Here is an 18365-nt window from a genome sequence, read left to right as displayed (position 1 = left end):
AGCAAAAAATAAAACATGTGGTCCACCCAACATGGTTTTTGCCACAAAAATGACCACTTTATTGCACTAAATATTTTTAGGAGCATCAAGTTTAAGTCAAACTTTTGTATAAGTAAATACTAACACTGTAAGAAAAAATAAAAACAATTTTAAAGTAGAAAATATATTGAAAATGTTCTGCAAGGGCATTATTCATTAAAGGGGTCATATAATGGTACATGCACTTTTACAAGTTGATTGTACTGAAATGTGTGTTGGCAGTGCCTGTACACAACCATCATAAAATGATAAAAATCCATCCAGTGTTTTTGTTTTAATCTTCTTATATGTTTCCTCCTGTCTCAAATCAAGCTGTTCGATATTGTGACGTCACAAAATCGACGCCCCTCCCAGGATGGCTGATTGACAGCAGCGTTTCAAACAGACCCGCCCTCGCGCCCTCGTGAGCGAGCTGTCAATCATAGCACGCGCCGACCGGCGCGTTCATTGTTGATAGCTGGAGTGCTGAGCAGAATGGCGTCTAACGATTGTGGTGTTCTGTTCTTGGGTGTAATAACGAACACAGCAGTCATATTGATGATGTTTCTAAATCCGTACAGCTGAAGACGCAGTGGCTGAGTTTGCTTTCGAAGGGAATATTCCCCACGATCAACGTCAATGCTGTCATGTTTGCGCGAATCATTTCACCAGACTGCTTTACAAACGAGGGACAGTATAAAGCTGTTTTTGCTAAGAAGCTGCTCCAGAAAAAAGGATCAGTACCAACTATTCGTGTTCCTGCTGAACCTCCAGAAGAACAAGTGAGTGTAACGTTTTATTGACCTTTATATTAATCTTTATATTAATCTTTGCAAATAGCTTGCATGCTTCACGATAAATGTGGCTATTTTTACACTCAGGGTACATTATGGCATGTTTTCTATGTACGACGTTATCAATATAATTCATAATCCCACGTTTATAATGAACGACGCGTTATGGTTATTGTCAGAGAATGTCCGTAGACGGGCTCTGGTTATTGTGTTATTGTGTTACAAACGGTGTACGCACAGAACAGAGGGGCGGGGTGAGCAAAGCTCATTATCATTTAAAGACACATGCACTGAAACTGCGTGCTGAAAACAGAGCTGTTTTTGACCAGGTAAAATTATAGTGTTTTCTTACAATACTAATGAGAATTTTTAATTAAAGTATATTACAAACTTTTAATTTAGACCCTAAAGAATCATATTAGCTTGTACAAAAATGACATTATATGACCCCTTTAAGTTTACAGACTTAAATTTCCTTTAAAGGGTTATTTCACCCAAAAAATGTCATTATTTACTAACCCTCATGTCATTCCAAAACCATAAGAAGTTCATCATATTCAGAAAATTTGGACTAAACCGCTTAATTTATATGGATTAGTTTTACGATCTCTTTATGAACTTTTTGAAGCTTCACAGTGGTATTTGCGTAGCTGTCAATGGAGGGACAGAAAGATCTCAGATTTCATTAAAAAATATCTTCATTTATGTTTTGAAGAGGATCGCAAGTCTTATGGGAACGGCATGAGGGTGATTAATAACAGAATTTTCATTTTTGGGTGAACAAACCCTTTAACGCTAAAACAATACAATGCATAATTCAAAATATGGGTAAAACACCTATAAAAATATCAGTACGGACAATTAACAGTACATTGAGCCCTATTTTTACAGACTTTTCTTAGAGTGTAGTCAACTAACAAATACTGTAAATGAGAAGTTCTGTTCACAGCAAGTATAGTGTCTAAAAAATAATAAGATTCAAAAAGGGCTTTACAGCTCTACAATGAACTTATTCCATAGCTCCATAAAGTCAACTCAAGAACACAATACAGCAAAAATAAAATCTTGTTTAAAGTGATGATGATGAAATAACTCAGACAAAGTCTGAAATTTGTCTTGCGTTACAGTAAGTTCACTCACAAATACAAAACCATACTACATAAACATTAGAAAATCCTTTTTACAAAAAAAGATTAGCAAAGAGCCTTCGAAGAATCTTTATTTTTAAATGTAAAATATTGTCACTAAGTACAATTTAAGTATCTATTTGCACCAAAAATTCTAAACAATTTTGATTTTTAAATAGCTTTTCCCCCATCACATATTTTAGTAATCGTCGTTATAAATTGGATATCTTTCGAAAGCTTAACCACTCAAAATTCATCCTGTGAAAACCGTTTTGAAATTGCACATTGCCTTACCATAACAGGCTCAATTCTTGTGATATCAACTGTGTTGATAGGTTAAAAGGTTTTTTGTTTGGCATCTGAACATGGTAAATAAAACTATTAAGTTGCATATGGTATTTTACACTGGGTGGGAACAAGCTCTGTGAGCATCGTTTCATCTAAAAAACAATTCAGACTTGTTGAGAATTGACCTTAAATGAGGTTGTACAGCTATTAAATAGTCACTGTGGAGATTGTTCCTGTAGAGCAGAAGGACGACTGCTGCCCCACATGCAGATGGAGCGTTTCCAGAGTCACACATTCCATGAGCAGCTTGTAATATTTCCAACACTGGCTCAGTCATATTCTGACGGTCTTGCACACAGCTGCAGTGCGGTACAGTAATACTGCCTTGAGGATGTGAGCACATTACAAAATGGGGCCCATTATGGTGAGAGAAAATATAGCAAATCAAAACTGAATAAATTACAAATTAAAAGTTGCAGCTTAAAACCCAGGGCAGCACGAGAGAAACAGCTGAAGTCTGCAAAAGTTCCACTAATGCGAATTATCATGCGAGTACGATGTTAGAGAAATGCTTAATCAGCTTTTAATAGTTCTCTGGCCATGGTTATATTGTTTTACTTTGTTCATGTACTTAAATGATTGTACTATAATAATACAGTGTACACATTACATTTAAGCCACTAGGGATTTTATTGTGTGAATGGGCTTTTGTACACAATATCTGACCAAAGGCTTCAGGCTCACCACAGTTTGTTTGGATGAGATTGTTTGGAAGTTATGGTCATCTTTTTAGCAATTATCAAACACCTACTTCTACAATAATGCAAAGTTACGCAGTGCCCTTGGTGAGGATTTGAAAGATGAGTCCATTTATATATGCCTGCAGGCTGCAGACAAAAAACATAGTCTGTTGTAGATGAAGACTCTCAGAGTTTGAATCCACTTCTTAATGCGGTATCTGTTTGATGTCCTTCTCTACACCTGTGGATTAAATCTGTGAGCATGTCACCTCTGCTGAATGGCTTCAAGGGCACCTAATCAAGTCAACTTGTGTCTTGCATCATCAATACAGCATTAACACTAGAAGTGCCATGGCGGTCATTTTGACAGTTTTGAATTTTATATCTGCAATAACTTTATTGAAAAAATAAATAAAATCCTGCTGGTACCTGACTTTTCCTAAAAGTGTCTATTTTCATTTAAAATGTTTTTCATATAAATTACACATAAGGCAAAAAAACTAATTAACATATTTACCTATTTCGGCCATAGACGGTCATATTGACCGCACTGAATTTCGTGGTATTAGGCTATTATACATATAGCCTACCAATATACACAACAATAAAATGTGGTAAAAAATATACAAAACATATTCCACAACAAATCATTTAAATGTAATGATATTCAGAACAGAACAAGAATGAAAAAATAACTATAAACAAGCCAAAATGAAATAGGCTACTTTCAAGCGAAAGTGAAAGTAAGCGGCGTTGGGCTCACGAAACTCTCGAATTAGAATCAAAATGTTTCAACATTTGCGATGTATTTGGATGATAAGCTATTCTTTATTATAGGCTTTGTACTTCACTCACGTTCCAATATCGACAGAAAAAATCATCCTCTTCACATGCGCAAAATGGTACGAATTGTACCAGGCTACTGACTATATAAACAGAGCAGTGGAATTTGTATGTGTTAGGTTGACTATTTTATTATTATATTTTATTATGGCTATAATGAACAGGCTGCGATGTCAAGATTGCAATGCTGCAATACGGTGTGTGTGTGTGTGTGTGTGTGTGTGTGTGCGTGCGTGTGTGTGTGTAAGGCGCGGGCGCGATCGAACAGTGTAGGCTAAACATGAAAACAGGCTACTCCGTCATTTTGTTCAGGACATCTACGGATATTATTATTTATGGATGTATAATTAAACTTGTTTAAATGTACAGTTTGGTGTTGTATTGTTTTTAAAAGATATCCTAATACAATAAATGCATTAATCTCTCAATTGGGTATTTATCATTAAAGATAGAGTTTGGAATCTAGCGGTCAAAATGACCGCTTGCGGCAGTTCTAGTAGTTATGGAATTCTGGCACTTCTAGTGTTAAACACAACAAGGATATTGGTGTGTTCGACTTGAAGCGGTGCTGCGCAGACCCAAAGCCTGCAAACTTAGCCGAAAAGCGTAATTAGCGCAATGCCTGCCAACGCTGCGGGTACGCAGAGAAGGAAACAAAGAGGCCGTTTTTATTAAATGGATGTCAATAATGAGGCTTAACTACACTTAATAAACCGCTTTTATGAGGAAATAGCTTATCATTTAATAAATCGACAGCCAATCGGCTAATCTTCAACATGCTTTCCCTTCAACATTCAGTTTGGATTGATCTATTTTTAGAGATTACACTGAAAAAAAATGCTGTTTTATAAGAGAAGTCACGGACAATTGCGCGACAGGTATGATTGAGTTTAGCACACTTCTTATTCATTTCTATGGCATCCGCAAACAGTGATCAAGGCTGTAATGTGATTATCAAGGGACACGTGATCCAAGTTAGCCGTTATGCTTTCTCCAATGGTAGAGCCATGGACCCTCATATCTCCCAATAATAAGACCATCTCTGGCAGGTGTATGACATCAAAGTACCACGAGAGTGATTAGGGAGCAGATTCTGTTCTGATAGCCGCATTCGACCACATGAGTGTTTACCCTACGAAAAATATCCGGTCAAATGTGTTTTCAACTACCTCTGGAAGTGGACGAAACTCTAAAGTGGACAATCTCAAAACCTTTTAAACCCCGTTTACACCTGTATTCACGTCGTCCACTTGTGATCTGATCGACCAAAACACATCTCAATACCAGGTGTAAACACAGGGCCATACATATGCAAATTAGTCTCGGTCTCCACTCAATAACAACAGCTCGGACTACCTGATCCACTCGTCACTGTAAATGCTACACAATGGCAAGTGGAAATATTAGTTGAATTCAGCCATATATATTTGAACCAGAAACTGATTCAGAAGAAGATGAGGAAGAGCAAATTCATCTACAAGTCCATCTATCAGAATGGTAATGCATTTTATGTATCACTTTCTACAACTTCACATAATTGACATGATTGGCCTTTGGTTTGACTACGTTATCAAACAGCTAATAATGTGTTGATAATGTTACACAAACCATGTTCCCGTTCACCATCTCAGAGTCAGATAGCTGCCTTCTAAAAATCTGCATCCTTACAAAAGGCTTGTAACAACTTGTCAGTGGAGAAAGGCATATAGTTCACCATAACATTGTAATATACATCATATATACATAATTCACCTGCTATATTGCTAAATGTACCCAACAGAAAAATAATCCTGGATAACCTGGCTACTCTTGAGACTCCTCTGCTTCAAAGCACAGTACTGATATGCTAAAGCCCGTCCGCCCGCACATTGACGTGATTGGTTGAGTATGTGACAGAAACGGGGCAGTTTCAAATCAAGTTTTGGTTCACTGCGATTTTAAGGTGAAAATACTACTGGTGTTGGCTGATAAATTTGTCTTATAATAATAATAAATTAACATTTTCATAAGTACAACTCGCTCCAGGCAAAAATCATACAACCCCACTTCTACTCTGCACCACTCAGATTTGGTCTAGAACAATGCAAAAAGACAACAGGGGTATAACTGTGTGTATTTGCACCGAAAATTAATTTCTGAAAACATACCGAACCGTGACTTCAAAACCAGGGTAAGTACTGAACAGTCATTTTGTACAGTATTCCCCTAATAGACAAGCTGAATTATACAAAGAGTGCTGTGTCTCAGTGCTGCTGGACTGGATATCAGAATGCTGCTCAGCCAATCAGATTCGAGGACCTGAACGAACTGTTGTAGGCTATAATAAAAATTACATTAGTTTAAAAAATTGTATTAGTTCAAGAGCATTATCTACATTTGTCACAAAGAATACACTATGGACATGACTGCAAAGAAATGTGCTGCACAGATTGACTGCTTTATTCCATATCCCATGCCTGAGCAGCTTTTGCTGGAATCAGCCCCTGCTTTCCAGAACCCAAGGCCTCTTAGAGGAATGTAAAACAGGTGCCATGCCATTGGTTCCCCCCACAGTGGGGGAGTACAAAAAACTCCCACCCACACAGGAGCCCGGACTTGACTGACAGCACATCACATTCTTCAGCCAGCTGTGTCTTCTGCTGATTTTCCATAAAAACATTCCCAAGAGACACTGAGAAGGAGATGCTCACCCTCACAGCAAAAATCACCCGAAAGAGTAACACATGTCTGACCACACACACGCGACTGTGAGCTTTGCTGTGGTTTTCTTCTCTTCACACCTTACTTATTGCATTTTAAAGCTTATTCAGGTCTTTTCTTCAGACATATTGTAATGCACCATCCTATTAATGGCAGTTAGAAGAGAAAAAGATGGAAAATGTTGCCAAGAATGCATATTCGCTAAAGAAATCAAACTACCCTATTTCTCCCCTTGATCCATGTGTGTTTCCTCACGGTTCTCTTTCCTCTGGTATGACCTAAGCCATGTAGGAGACTTTTGGCAGGGGATTTAAAGAGTTGAACTGCTATTTGAATCAGCACCAAAGCCTCAGAGATTACCATAATACCTCTTGGAATAAAACTGCCAACTGCACGCTTGTGTGTCTGATGATATGACCTTCGTTCTGACTCTCGTTGATTCTCATGTCTAGCCTACATAAGCGTTTCAGTAACTAAAACAAAGCACCAAACAAATTGCGTGTTGGGTTTATTGTGTTAGAGTGTGTGCACATATTTCTACAGGAACTTAAAGCTTAGAGAGAAAAGGCGATTCAGATTTAAAGTAGTGTTTCTTTACCTTTTTGACTCATTGGCCCTGTGTTGTCTGACGTTCTTTGAAGGCCCCCACATATGAAGAAATGTTCGGTTAATGAAGAGGTAAGGGGGCACAGTGACAATTTTTTTGTCTGATATTGTCAGCTAACAAGCTAACAAACAACACACTGTGGTCTCTCTTCATTATCTACTATTGTACTGGTGAATCCGAGGGTGAGATACTGTACGCCTCGTCATATTTTCTTGTCTTTTAACCGACGCGACAGCTTGAGACTGTCTACTGGACACGATAACGCGAACGTTGCAAATCCATTCGTCCTTTGTGTCAGAAATCAAACAGGGCATCAGTTTACCGTCTGGGATTTGTTGTGTTGCGCCGCATCTAGTGTAGACAGCATCAGTGATTATAATGGGTTGTTTTTGCTTTTGTCACGCCGCCCGCGTCTGGTGTTATGGGAGTTGTGACGTTTGAAGAAGATTTTTGTCTGCTTTTTATGTTTACCTGACACTGTTAGTCCTTTCGCAAACTTGTCATGCTTAGTGCAGAATCCTACAAAACTCGATTCTGATTTTTAAATTGTGCCATCTAGTGGTATTGCTCGACAAAAAACGCTACAACTGATAACAGACCGCGCAGGTCCTCAGAGATCTTGAGGTAATAAAATGTCTAATAAATATCTTCTGTTCAATTATTTAATTACGTGGCAAGCAGCTGCATAATTAAGTGGGATAAATTTGCAGTCGGGTCTTTTATCACCCTGAAGAGGTTTCTTTTGCTAACAATCTGCTGACTGTGTACACTATCTCCTAGATTTGCCAGGCCCCCCCCAGGGTGCGTGTTCCCCAGTTTGGCAACCACTGCCTTAGTGGACCTCGGGCCCCTGGTTCTCCTTACTAGTACTGACTTAAAAGGTCTAGTTCACATCACTCCAAACCTGTAAGATTTATTTTGTGAAACACAAAAAGAGAAGTTCCAGTGCAAGTGGATGGGTATCAGGGGCTTTTAAACTTTAAATAATAATAATAAATACATAAATAAGCACCATAAAAATAATCCATGTGACCAGTGCACTATAACTGTTTTTGATATCATATGATAATTTTGTGTGCAGAAATGTAAGATATTTATGACAAAATTGAAGGGGAGGGAAGAATTTCAGTTAATAGCTGTGTTCTTTACAGCTATAACTGAAATTCTTCCCTTGACAGTTATGGTCACCATTCACTTTCATTGCATTCAAAATAGCAGCTTGGACATTCTGATAAATATATCCTTTTGTGTTTCATCAATCACTGTGAGGGTGAGTAAAAGATGCCAAGATTTGTATTTTTAGGTGAAGTATTCAGTTAAAAACGGACGTAAATGTAATAATAAAAGCATTTAAAATTATTTTCTCATGTCAATATTCTCATTAATCACCATAAAGAATGTCATATAAACAAAACAAAAAAAGCTCAGGGAATTTCAAACATATTATAATTTCAACAAATCATCCATGTTCAGTCACATATAATATGAAGACTATTTATTTATTTTGTTGTCTGCAAAGAGATACCTCAAAGGATCACCCTCTTGTTTTGATCTCTCTCACTCTGCCACCTTTCCTGCCATGAAATTGCCCCTGATCTCGAAGCCCATCGCCTCACGACCCAACCTGCTGCTGTGCAACAATGCTCATATTCACAGCCTTCAGACAGCAAATTGCTTCTCTCATTCCTCACCACGCCCTGTGCTCTCAGCCACCTGCGAAACGACCCTGCTGGAAATTTCACTACAAATTACTCCCAATCCCCCAGGGAGAAGAAAACCCCCTATTCTCTCCATGCAGCGCCTGTAGTAACCATGCTAAACAAACACACATTTATACTGTACATGCATAGTAAGTTACAATAAATCAGCACCTGGATTAAAGCTACAACATATGCACAATGAGCTTTGGGTGCTTAACATAATACATATACGTATGTGCATATGTTTATATAACCTATATGTACACATTTCCATAAACCAAGCCTGAAATTGCAATGTGCAAGAAAGTTTCAAGGGACAAATGAAAGGAATACCTAAGGCGTACTGTACTGTAAATAGCAATCAACTGCATGCTTTCATTTTATCTGCAATTTTAGGATAAGGCTGCCCTCTGGTGGACGTCGCACACAATACCATCAAACCAGCTCATTTATAAGCAGACGAATGAGTTTGAGGCAAAACTGCCAGGAAGATGAGTGTTGAAAGCTCTTTGGAAAAAGGATTAGGCCTGTTTTGTGGTCACACGGCATTCTGCCAACCGCACAAGTGAGCAAAGTCTTTAAAGCCACAGAGCTTGAATCACTTCACTGTTTTTTTACTCAATGCATGCTTCAGATTGACTGATTTGTTCCACAAGTACACATGATCGACCATAAGAAAACAAAGCACGACACACACACAAATGGCTACTTGATCCTATTTCAGACCCTTCAAAACAAGATTCCTCGCATAGGCCTGGTGTGCATTTATCTATGCCAATCAGATATTCTAGACTTTTTTTTTAAGAACTTTTTAATAATTTAAAGAACCCTTTTCCTCAATAAAGAAGCTTTTGCCCAATGGAAAGATTCCATTGATGTTAAAGGTTCTCCATTAAACCATAGATGCCAAAAAAAAAAAAAAAAAGAATCTTTATTTTTAAGCGTGTACGCATGTTTTTAATAGATTTATAGATTCTTTCAGGACTGTGAAACACTCAGAATACACACAAAGGGAGGTTCTCAGCCTTTTCAATTATTGCAAGTCTATCAGTATGTCTAACCAGCATTCAAAAATTGAGATAATATTCCTTGGATCATGCAGAAATCAAACAGATCACATCAGAACTTGCTCTGGGAGCGTTAAGGTTTGCGTAATAACTGCGGTTTGGGTTTGCAGACAAAGAAAAGGGGTGGTCCTCTCTCTGGGCCCAGTCTGTGCTGCAGCCGCCGAGACACAGACGGAGAGAAGGCACGGGGCCAAAGCTGTGGGGCCTGGAGCAGGATCACAGCAGCGCCTGTTTCTGTGAGATCAAGCTTTCAGGTTGCGAGATCACATGGGACTGAGTCTAAGCAGCTGTTGAACAAACGCTAACAATACCATTTTTTTCCTTTCTTCCTGTCCTTTTGATTTTTAACGCAATAAACGCAAACCCTTGTTGACTGTTTCACTACGGATATTTCATTAAAGTAGCACATTTGAACAAATAAAAAATATTAATTTGAATTTTACATTTCAATTTTATTTTCGTATTTGATATTACCAGCCTGAAGTCTTCTATTGATATGAACAAAAACAGAATTGTTTTTTCCCCCCCGCCATTACATATTACTCTGGAAAAATCATTCGAATAGTTTTGGAGCATTTCAGCAAATTATTAAAATGAATATAGTAGAATTCCAGAATTTTTTATGTATGGCTAAATAGTGAAAAGGCACTGGGTACTTTTTTTTTTTTTTTACTTGAAATAAAATTAACTGAAATAAAAATTTATTTTAAATAATTTTAATTAATAACTTATTTTAGCTAGCTGCAATGGGAACTTTTTTCATCAACTTGACTACTAAAATAGCAAACTAAAACTGAAAAAAAATAAGTAGAACAACTATATAGACATGATAAAGATGAAAAAACTAAATAAATGGTAAATATATTAAAAATACTTTTTTAAGATAAAAAAAACTACATCTCAATAATACTAACACTGATTCACAGTAATATGGAAAGAGAAATAAATCAGGACAAGGAAAGAAGACTTGGAATAGAAGTGCAAAAAGATTGAAAACACATGTAGGGAAAAATCGTTGCTGTGGGCAGAGCCAATTTGTTGGTGGCCTATTCACTGCTATAGATAAGGCCCAAACATGACAATGTTTGTTTGCAAGCCAATTCCTCTAAAACTAGTTAAAAAAAATAATAATATGATGGATGAATATAAGACTACACAAATGTGAAATTCACTTACTGATAGAGTCCAGAGTTGACAGTACACGGATGAAATGAATGGGTAGTGCCGCAAATGAATCCTACCTGGCGCAAAAACTGTCCGTGACTCCTCAAAAAAACAGCTATTTCTTTCGAAGCAGACTTTAAATATAACTCCCCCCAGAAAAGCTTTGCCACCCAGTCAAAATTATAAATTTAAGCACTGAGCAGTGTTTTTTGTAATGCATTTTAAAAGTTGCGCTTTAATGTGAGGACATAAAATGATGTAGGCTAGGCCTACTGCAAAAAAATGACTAGAAAACACATATGCTGCACGATGCACGCGAGGTGTAGTCGAATTCATTAAAAGATATGACTAATGAACCGGTTATTTTTGGTGAGTCAGAAACACTCCACAAAACCAGTATAGCGCAATTCACAAAAAAAATTTCCCACAAAATTTCCACCATTCTTCTCATCGTTTATTTTCACCTGCCTCGATCGTGTACTGATAGCCTGGCTAACGTCAGACCACGTCTCATTGAGATGTGGTCTGGGAACCACATGTTCATTTTCTCGTATTTGAGGCGTGGTTTACGAATGCCCAGAGCCGTTTATTGGGCGCTACGAATGTCTATCAAATGCGCCTGTACGTAGCTCATAGCCAATCGTTTCAATTATACCAGATGACGTATGAAGAGCGACAGAAATTCGACGAGGAAGAAGACGAAATAAACTTGCGTTCTAAACTACTTAGAACACTATCTAAGGCTGCATCGAAATGTAACTTCGCGTCTGATGCCATGTTGCATCCATAGATATAAACAAACTGCTTCGGTGCGTCGCATAAACGTCGTCATCGTCTTGCTGCTCCCTCCCCGTTCTGTGATTGGTTCCCTTTTTGAGGGTAAAATCTGGTCCATGGTGTCCAGGCTGCCTAGCAGTGTGAATAAAATCACGCTGCGCTCAAGGCAGCATGGGGAAACCCAGGCTAGTGTACTGAAACTATTTGTGGCACGCAGATTCATCATTTGACAATGAAACCAACCAGAAGATGCGATCACGAAAACTAATAGTAGAGTTAGGGAGAATGTAATTTGTAACTATACTGACAATTTTTGGAAGACAAAATTTATGTTGAACTTTATGTTCTTTATTTTTGTTTCTTTAAACTTTTTTTTTTTGCTTAAAGGAGAACTCCGGTCAATTTTAACATTGAGCTCATTTTTTTGTAAATTTGGAGTGCTGTCAATACAGAGAACAACGACAAAAATCGGTGTTGCCTACACCGTTATCCTCTTTTTAAAATTTGCACCCTGTTGACTTCAATGGGGCAAGTTTTAAACCTGCTTTTAGCCTCTTAACATCCTTGATGTGTCATTACAAGTGCACAGCCAATGTGAGTGATTCCTTCAGAGTGAACACGGGTGAATCTGACTGCAGTAGATGTGAAAGATATGAATAAAAATGATGTTATTTCAGCCAGCGCACATACCTGTATTTATTTCCTGTTTTTGGTCGAAGTCCATAGTAGTCGATTGTCGAGTTCACGCGCATAGGTTTAGTTACCTATGATCACGCGCGTGAACTCGACAATCGACTACTATGGACTTCGACCAAAAACAGGAAATAAATACAGGTATGTGCGCTGGCTGAAATAACATCATTTTTATTCATATCTTTCACATCTACTGCAGTCAGATTCACCTGTGTTCACTCTGAAGGAATCACTCATGACCTGTGCACTTGTAATGACACATCAAGGATTGTATTGACAGCACTCCAAATTGACAAAAAAATGAGCTCAATGTTAAAATTGACCGGAGTTCTCCTTTAATACTTTATTTTTCTTTCAGTGAAGATTCAAGATGGAGTTGTCTGCAAAAACCACATTGTTAAATTAATTTCAGTTGGATCGCTAATCATCCACATGGACCATTGGTGCTTGGACTCTGATGGACTTTGTATTTAATTATAGTATAGATGATTGAATGCTTGTTTGCTTTGTTGTTGCCACCCCTCCCAGTGCCAACCCATAAATAATTTTCTATGCTCCAGAATGAATGAATGAATGAATGAATGAATGAATGAATGAATGAATGAGGCATTTATATAGCGCTTTCATATGTACTACTGTACACCCAAAGCACTTTACAATCATATCAAGGGATCTCTCCTCAACCACCACCAGTGTGCAGCATCCACTTGGATGATGCGACGGCAGCCACAGTACAACGGCGCCAGTGCGCTCACCACACACCAGATATAGGTGGAGAGAGGAGAGAGAGTGATAGAGCCAATTCAATGTAAGGGGATTATTAGGAGCCCATGATTGGTAAGGGCCAATGGGTGGAATGTGGCCAGGACACCGGGGTTACACCCCTACTCTTTGCGAGAAATGCCATGGGATTTTTAATGACCACAGAGAGTCAGGACCTCGGTTTTACGTCTCATCCGAAGGAATGGAATGCAGAACATGTTGAAGATCAGCACCCAGTCACACAAAATAATGCTATTCCACGCAGAGACATCCCCATTGACGTTAATTCAAATAGAACGGCCTTGTCTGCCTAATCTGCATTTTTAGCACACTAGGAGAATCTGTTTAACAATCACAATCTCGGCAACACTTTCGCTTATTTAAGCTTTCTACAAATTACTACGTGTATCATTACATTATTCATACCACACAAATGTAAGCAAATATATGAGCTTTTTGCCTCCAAATGTGGTGTCGACAGTAACACATAAGTGAAAAGTTTAAACTGGGTATATTGGGTTTGTACAGTTTACCAAGACTTCAAACACTCAAACTCCAAAAAATACATTACAGGCTGCTTTTCGTGACCCTGTTCATGGAAATAAATAGTTGAAAATCAGCTCAGGCCCATTTTTTCCTCTGTTTACAACCCTGACCCTAAGCAACGTTAGACAAAACATTACTCAGAGAGTCACAAGGAACATTTTAAATTGTTTTCTTATTAGTAAATGATAGAGGAGCTCCACAGCTGAATTACAGATGTCATTTGAAAACACATTTTTCCCTGTTCAACCATGCAGGCTATAGCATATTTTACCTTAAGCTATCAGACCATTAGAACCCAATACAAATTTTTTCCCACTTTGTTTTATTTGAACATTTTTAAAATCACTCGCCCACTAGCCATCCCCATGCAATTCACACCTTTAAGAAAAATCAGATTCAAATGTTTAATGTCGCAAGGTCAAAGGTCAAAATGTGTCCATCTGCCCATGAGCTTAGCTCTTGTCTTTATTGCACTTCTAATGACTGAAAAACAGTTATTGAATACACATCCATTCTTTGGCACTGCCGGCACTATAGTGCCTTTCCATATATCTATATAAAAATAATTAAAACAAAGAAATAGATAGAAATTTGAGTTTTTTGCTTTTTCTTCTTTGCATTCATTTCATCAAGCAGATTTACAAAGGCATGGCCACAATAGTATGATAAATTTTATGAGCAAAGCTAAGATATGTTTCATAATGACTTTTAAAGGCTTTTGCTCTTTTCTTTCTCCACAAAGAAAAACTGTTAGTACGATTTCATACTTCATTTAAATAAAAGCACCCATGAAACCAATAACAACAATTTCAACGTGTAGAGTGTAAGCAGACTAACAGTTAGTTTGCAATCTCATCTGTTACAATTTCTCTTTAAATGTACCTTCATGCAAATGAATTAAAGGGACAGTTCACCCAAAATGAAAACTTCTGTCATCATTTGCTCACCCTCATGTTGCTCCAAACTTGTTTCTGTGGAACACAAATTTTGAATGATGTGCTGTTTGCTCTTTTTCATACAAAATACATTGGGATAGTGTGCAATATTAGTCTTTTGAACCCAAAACTTACCTTTTTTTATTACGGCTCATCAATTCACTAAGTGAATCTACCATAATATTTGTGTCTACAAAGACTTGTAGATGTAGTCAACTTGTAATACTTAGTTTATCTGCAAAGTACCAAAGAGAATTATAGGCATCAAACCAAATGATAAGGCTACACAAACATACACTATTTTCCATTGTTATACTTGCTTTTTCTCAAGATGGTTTCCCATTATATTCCCAGGGTTCACTGAGCTGACGCTCACCCCTGTACTGTTTGAGGTAGGCAGAGAAATGTTGACCACTCCATTGTCCACTACAGATTCACCACTCTCTTGAGTTTTAAAATATACTACATAGAATATTGGTAGGACAATGCCAATGAGTAACATGGCAACTACAGCGTTCCACCACTGGATCCCCCAGTCTGCGCCATAGCTGCGCAAGCGCTGGCTTCTCCATCCCCATCGTCTGGATACCCTGGAATCACCCGAAAAGACCTCTTCTGAGGGGTCTGTGCTTTGGATCAGACGCTCAATGTCACTGTCCACCTCTTTAAGGTAATTGGTGTACTCCTGCACCTGAGGTCTTCCCGAGACGCTCGCTTCAGCGCTGTTTGATGATGCTGCATCGTGGGACGGTCTTTGCTGGGGATTCCTGAGCTCAGAGTTGACCTCGGTTAGCAGACTATGCTTCTTTACAGGGATTTTGATGGACTTCAGTGCATACATGTCCTGCTCTTGAAAAAGGTTGTTCACTCTTTTTATGTCAGCCACCTGAAACCATAGAGAACGATTATTTTTAAGGACCTAAATCATACAACATACACAATTCTGCACAATATAAATGTTAATGAACATGAGAAGGACCTACACAATCGAACTAGATACCTTGCATCCATACTGAAGGGCCAGTTTGCTGAGATTGTCCTCATGGGAAATGTCCCGTTCTAGCAAAAGCATTTCACCCACTCTTTCTCTCTCCTGTGAGGATGACTCTCGGTTCCGTGGCCGGAGCTCCATGACATTGAGTTCCTCATCCTCAGATGAAGCTTCCGGTTCTTCTTGTCTGTGTCTGAACATGTACACTTGGCCATCCGCACTGGCATGCACGTCCACTGGAGCCTGGAAGGCTCGAGGGAGAGGATCTCCACGCCTCATCACTGTAACTACACAAATTCGAAAAAATAATTAATATGGCCTTAAATTTACACTACCGCTCCATTAAAAAAAAGAAGAAGAAGAAAAAAAGAAATTAACACTTTATTAAGCAAGGATTCATTAAAATTATCAAAAGTTATAGTGAAGACATTTACAATGTTAAAAAAAATATATATTGTGGTTTCCAAAAAATTGTTTTTCTTGAGTGCCAAATCAGCATATTAGAATGATTTCTGAAGGATCATGTGACACTGAAGACTAAAGTAATGGCTGCTAAAAATTAAATTATTTTTAACAATAACAATTGCAATCATTTTCCACAATAGTGTTTTTACTAGACCTATATTTTTTTTATCAAATAAATGCAGCCTTAAAATAGGCCTACTACTTTTAAAAAGATAAAAAAAATCTTACCAACCCCAAACTTTTGAACGGCAGTGTAGGCTAGGTGTTCTTTTTGGACTTTTATGGCTCAAAAGTTATTTTTATTATTAGAGATTTATAGCTATATAGATTTTAGCACCAAAAAAGTGAATATCACTTGTAAATGGAATATTATTATTGCAATCAAGCAATAATTTTGTCAAATTATGCAAAAGGTGTGAAAATATTATTTAATTCTCTGTATTTAAGATACATACAACTTAATAACGCTATAAATGTAGCCTTATAAAGACAAAGGAGTTGCATTTTATTCACATTTAAAGGGTAATTTCCATCACTGTTATTTTCAATACAAAATGCTATTAAACAACAAATTATTTAGATTGCTCTGGAAATGACATTGTGGGAATGTTCATGACTGCCAGAATAAAAAAAAATATCCTGTGTTGCATGTATAGAAATTGATTACTAAAATAAATAACCTATTTAGGGTGTGATACGTGTGTTGTTAAGATTAAAGATTAAAGAGATTAGAGATTAAATTTATTTTCTACAGGACCACAAGTGCCCATAGTTGAAGAACCAGGCACCAACATGTTATCTGAATAACCATTGCAGAGAAAAATAGTTAGAAACTAAAGTGAGAAACATACTGCAGAATGTAAACAAAACAAAACAGTGCATCATTGTCCATAATTATACATCTAACGTTATTAAACTTAAGTGGTACTATTTGTACTTCAGAAAAATCAGAGTTGAGCTTATTATTATTAACGTTATATGCAACCAACCGCAAAAACAGCGGATCAGCCTACTGTCTAACTAACACAACACCGTTACATGAAATAACATTGTCTGAAAAGTTTTCCCCCCTCCCAAATTGTACAAAACACAATGCAAAAATCAACAAAACATACCTTACATTTGTTAAGAAGAAAAAATGGAGTAGGTGTACAGTAAACACTAACAAAGGTTACAACAGTAGCCGACACGTTCAATGTTTCAACTTCGAAGTTAAAGTCTGATTTTCCATAATTTTCCCAGTTATTGATGTGAATCTGAATAACACTCACCTTTCTAGACAAAAACAGCAACATTGTGCCGACAAAAATATCCCAAAGTGTCATTTTAGAAACTTCATACCGCAACCGAGAGTGATAGTGCTGGCGAGGGATCGAGTGTTGATTGACAGGTCCTCGGGCCAATCAGATCGTTGAAGAAGGAGAGTCCTCCACGCTCTCTTTTACATAAGTGGTTGTTGTGAGCGATACTTTTTGCAGATTATATCATTTAAGACATCTTTGTTTCGAAATCAAAATCTGGTGTCAGGCGTTTAAAAAGTATAATGGTTAAGTGACATGGATTGACAAATGATTTCCTAAGACTACAAAGTTTCTCTCAGTCATGTAAGGTGTGGTTGAGAATACGGAGTCTCTTACAACGTGTCACGGCAGGATGTTGTAATTGACAGAAGGTCAGACCAGTTAGACGTAATCTAGTTGTGATACACTTTTTTTACAGTCTATGCTGCTGCCTATCACTTACGAGGAGATAATGTAGCCTACATATTTTATGGCATTTTATCAACAATTGCTGCTAGGTTATATGCTTCTTTCTTTCTTTCTTTCTTTCTTTCTTTCTTTCTTTCTTTCTTTCTTTCTTTCTTTCTTTCTTTCTTTCTTTCTTTCTTTCTTTCACTGACTAGCCAACTCCAAGTTGAAAACATCTAATAATTTTGTGAAAAACGTAGGCCTAATTCTTTGATGAATAGCCAGAAAGTTCAAAAGTACAGCAATGCTTTGAAATATAAATATTTTGTCTACTGTTACTTTTGACATTTATTATTTCTACACACACACACACACACACACACAAAAGTCATAGGCCTACAGGTTTGGAATGACATGAGGGTGATTAAATGATGACAGATATTTTTTAACTATCCTTCCT

At 37.5% G+C, this 18365-nt stretch overlaps 1 protein-coding gene across 4 annotated transcripts in view; it reads right to left on the bottom strand.

Annotated features, from left to right (window-relative positions):
* The window catches only part of lysmd4 (LysM, putative peptidoglycan-binding, domain containing 4), a 90056-nt gene extending 72432 nt beyond the window's left edge, over window positions 1–17624 (bottom strand). For 2 of the 4 annotated variants that reach the window (XM_084124490.1, XM_084124491.1), the window contains exons 1-5: window positions 17489–17624; window positions 15762–16039; window positions 15082–15647; window positions 14897–14996; window positions 14774–14797 (exon numbers count right to left, since the gene is read on the bottom strand). In XM_084124490.1, the coding sequence (XP_083980616.1) occupies window positions 14993–14996; window positions 15082–15647; window positions 15762–16031 (840 nt within the window). In that variant the 5' untranslated portion in view covers window positions 16032–16039; window positions 17489–17624 and the 3' untranslated portion in view covers window positions 14774–14797; window positions 14897–14992. Of the gene's footprint in view, window positions 1–13978; window positions 14798–14896; window positions 15648–15761; window positions 16040–17488 lie in introns of those variants that run through there. The other 2 variants (XM_084124489.1, XM_084124488.1) reach the window with 2 other exon arrangements.
* Between the last annotated feature and the right edge of the window lie 741 nt (window positions 17625–18365).

This window comes from Abramis brama (genome assembly GCF_963993115.1).
Source record: "Abramis brama genome assembly, chromosome: 9".
NCBI lineage: Eukaryota > Metazoa > Chordata > Actinopteri > Cypriniformes > Leuciscidae > Abramis > Abramis brama.
The sequence above is the reverse complement of the archived record's forward strand: the minus strand, read 5'-3'. Positions and strand labels throughout refer to the sequence as shown.